This window comes from Ochotona curzoniae, unplaced genomic scaffold, assembly GCF_017591425.1.
Source record: "Ochotona curzoniae isolate NIBS_2020 unplaced genomic scaffold, NIBS_Ocur_1.0 contig_4877, whole genome shotgun sequence".
Classification (NCBI taxonomy): domain Eukaryota; kingdom Metazoa; phylum Chordata; class Mammalia; order Lagomorpha; family Ochotonidae; genus Ochotona; species Ochotona curzoniae.
In genome coordinates this window covers 1,333,830-1,337,094 of record NW_024466409.1, presented here as the reverse complement: position 1 = coordinate 1,337,094, position 3,265 = coordinate 1,333,830, and the positions used below count along the sequence as shown (strand labels likewise).

The 3,265-nt window shown below is 42.3% G+C and overlaps 1 protein-coding gene across 4 annotated transcripts; it reads left to right on the top strand.

Moving 5' to 3' along the window:
• The first annotated feature begins 644 nt into the window (after positions 1-644).
• On the top strand, positions 645-3,265 carry LOC121161843 (mas-related G-protein coupled receptor member X2-like). 4 transcript variants are annotated; one of them, XR_005884728.1, is made up of 3 exons: positions 645-759; positions 1,912-2,041; positions 2,734-3,265. XR_005884728.1 is itself a non-coding variant. In XM_040988492.1 (3 exons), exons 1-3 carry the CDS (start codon positions 749-751, stop codon positions 2,903-2,905), a joined length of 285 nt encoding a protein of 94 aa, XP_040844426.1. In that variant the 5' UTR covers positions 645-748; the 3' UTR covers positions 2,906-3,265. The 4 variants fall into 4 exon arrangements, 2 of the variants coding, with proteins under 2 accessions (XP_040844426.1, XP_040844425.1); XM_040988492.1 differs by having other exon boundaries at positions 1,912-2,013; XR_005884727.1 differs by lacking the exon at positions 1,912-2,041 and having other exon boundaries at positions 2,776-3,265.

The following is a 3,265-nucleotide window of genomic DNA, read 5'->3' as shown; positions in this document are numbered from 1 at the left end:
GTTTGGATAGAATTATGAAAATATCTTAAGGCAATGTATCATTCTCATGGAGGGCTGAATTCCGGAGACATATGTGTGATTGTCTATTATACCAACGCACCAGGAAAGGCTGTCACAGAGTCCCCTCCACCAACATACACTTCCTGCACGAGCTCACTGGGTTCCTCCTTGAGTGTAAAGAGGCAAGATCTTGTGTGTTTTTATGGGGTGTTTCCTGTGCCTACAACAGTGCCTGGCACATTATAAATACACAGCAATATTTTTAAATGAACACAAACCAATGTTCCTCCATAACTCCTGCGTTTCATTTAGAAATATCAGGTGAGCCATACAATGGAGAGCCTTGGATGTCAAAGAGGTAACACCAGAATTTTGTATGCTGTTAAACGTACTTAATTTTCATGCTTTGTGCATGGACTCACAGTGAGCAATGAAATACACAGGATCCTCACAGGAGGAAACAGGGTCAGTCAGACATGATAGAATTCACAGAGGTTGATAAGTGGTTGGAGTGAGGAGAAACACTAAGAATTAGCTCATGAGTTTCTTGTCTCTCACTCTTATTTGCCAGGGCCCCTGTACAGGAAATCACAGGGTTGTTCAACATCTTGATAAGACTCACACAGTTACCAACGTTCCCCACAGCTCCCATAGGCACCTTTCTGTCCAGAGGGGGGAAAAGCATCCTTCACTATTTGGCATCCCAGGATAGTTCTTCCTTTCCAACTCCTCACCCGCAGCAGGAAGAATGGTGCTAAGGTAAGAGTTTGCCCAGGATCATCTTGTTTCGATGGCAATTTGGCACTTTCCCTCTTATCCTACATCAACATGAAACATCTTGAGATACACTCATTAGTGAGACTCATCATCTTTGCAGGCTTGCAGTAGAGACTGAATGGGGCCAACTGTGTTCTATGCACTCTCCTTTATCTCCCTTTCCTTTCAACCATACAAGTCTTAACCTGTTGAGAGAAGTACTTTTTCTTTTCTGTGTTGATGTAATTAGTGTGCAAAGTTCTTCAAAGCTAAATAATAAAACCTCAACTTTCATAATTTTTCTATTCCATGTTTTTGTAATATATATTTATATTTATAATAAGTATGTCAGTGAAAGCCTCAAGGCAGATTCTGGAGAATCTTGGGAGAAGTTTTTAAAAAGACAGCTTACAAAGCCATGAGAAGACATAAGACAAACCAAAGTAGAATTATATCCAATAAATAAAAAAAATAGTGACAATCTAATACCATTCCTACAAGGACATGGAAAGGACAATCTGTGAGAGAGGAGTGTAGAATTCTGCTGTAGTTGTGGCCGTAGGAATGTGCTACAGGACAGGAATGGTGACCTTCAGTAAACTTACACTCTTCTGCGAGTTTACACCTTAGCAAAAGGAGCCCAGAAGTTAGATAAGAAAAAAAAACCTAGCTAACTGTTCTGATGACATGGGATAAAACCTATCTTTTCCCATAGCCTCATCATGTACGTATTACCTGAAACTAAAAATTATTGGGTCAATTTCTCATTCACTCTCTTCTGTTTTGTATGTACATCTCTATCTAGTGTCACTTTGGGGGGAAATTGCCTCACTATAACCACAAAAGGTTTGGAAATGCAATAGAGTTCAGGAATTAAAAAAAAAGTGCAAGTACCAAAGTATTAATACATTTTTGAGTTTATTATTTTCAGTGCAGTATAGAACACTAGTATATGTGTGATGTAAAGAATTAAGATTACTGAGGTCAATGTTGTCATGCATTTGGTAAAGTCAGTTCTTGTTACACTTGCATCCCATATGGATACCTGTCCAAGTCCTTGTTGCTCCTGGTCCTGGAAGAGTAATCTCCATATCTCCTGATGATATTGGAAATGAAAGTCATGCAACAGACTCTAGTTATTGTTTGTGTTCCCAGGGACACCACTGGTGGGTTTCTGAGCATGAATTCAAGCATCCCTGCCCAGTTGACCGAAATCACAACCCTTTCTGCGGCATCTGACAAGGCGTTCCGGATCCTGTACTGGCTGATACTTGGCATTGCCCTGGTTGGGATACTGGGAAATGGGACTGTGTTTTGGTTCCTTGGTTTCCACATGCATAAAAACACTTTCTACACCTACATCCTCCATCTGACTGTGGCCGACTTCCTTTTCCTTTGCTGCCAAGTTGTGGATTCACTGATGTTTCTAACTGGATCCTTCCCTGCTATCTCTATGAACACCCCTGAGTCTAAATTCTTAATTACTATGGAAGCCATTCTCTACCTTGTGGACCTGGGCATCCTCAGCACCATTAGTGCTGAGCGCTGCCTATCTGTCCTTTGGCCCATCTGGTACCGCTGCCACAGACACAAAAGCCTGTCAACTATCATGTGTGCCCTCATCTGGGCCCTGTCCCTGCCCCTGGGCATACTGGAAGTAAACAGTTGTCTCTCCACTGTTAGTTATAGTGAAAATATTTGGTGTCAGATATTTAACTCCTTTGCTGCAGCATGGCTGCTGCTTTTATTTTTGATTCTCTGTGGATCCAGCCTGGCTCTGCTGCTCAGGGTCCGTAGCTCACAGAGGTTGCCCATGACTCGGCTGTATGTAACCATTCTCCTCACAGTGCTAGTCTTCGTGCTCTGTGGTCTGCCCTGTGGTATTACTTGGATCTACTTAATGGGGAATGAAATTTTTTCAAGCAATTATAGTTTCCATTTCCAAGTGGTTACGTTTTTCCTGTCCTGTGTTAACAGCAGTGCCAATCCCATCATTTACTTCTTCGTGGGTTCCTATAGGCTGCAGCAGCGAGGACAGTCGCTCAAGGAGGTTCTCCAGAGGGCCCTACAAGATACTCCTGAGGTGGGTGACAGTGGACACAGCCTGCCCCAGCGAACCGTGAAGATATCAGTGATCAACCAGGCATAGAGTGACCTGGATGGCTTTCAGAACCAGCTTTGTCCCCATCAGTTCAAGAAATTCTTTTAACCTCTGTCAACTTCAGACCCTGATCTTCAAACAGCTGAGACAATTATCTTCCTCATGAAGAAAAGTGAATAAGTAGACAACACACATTGGCCAGATGTACATATAGTGTCTCTCAGCCCTCTCTCCTTAGAGGCTTCATCCTATATCATGGGAGATTTTGGACACCAGAAATAAGGACTGTAATTTGTAAATTTCCACCTTGCACAGAAGGCTTGAAACAGTGCAGGAAAATCCTGAATTCCTTTGACTGACAGAAACTAAAAAAGTGCTCCATTACTCACAAATATCTTTTGTGTATGC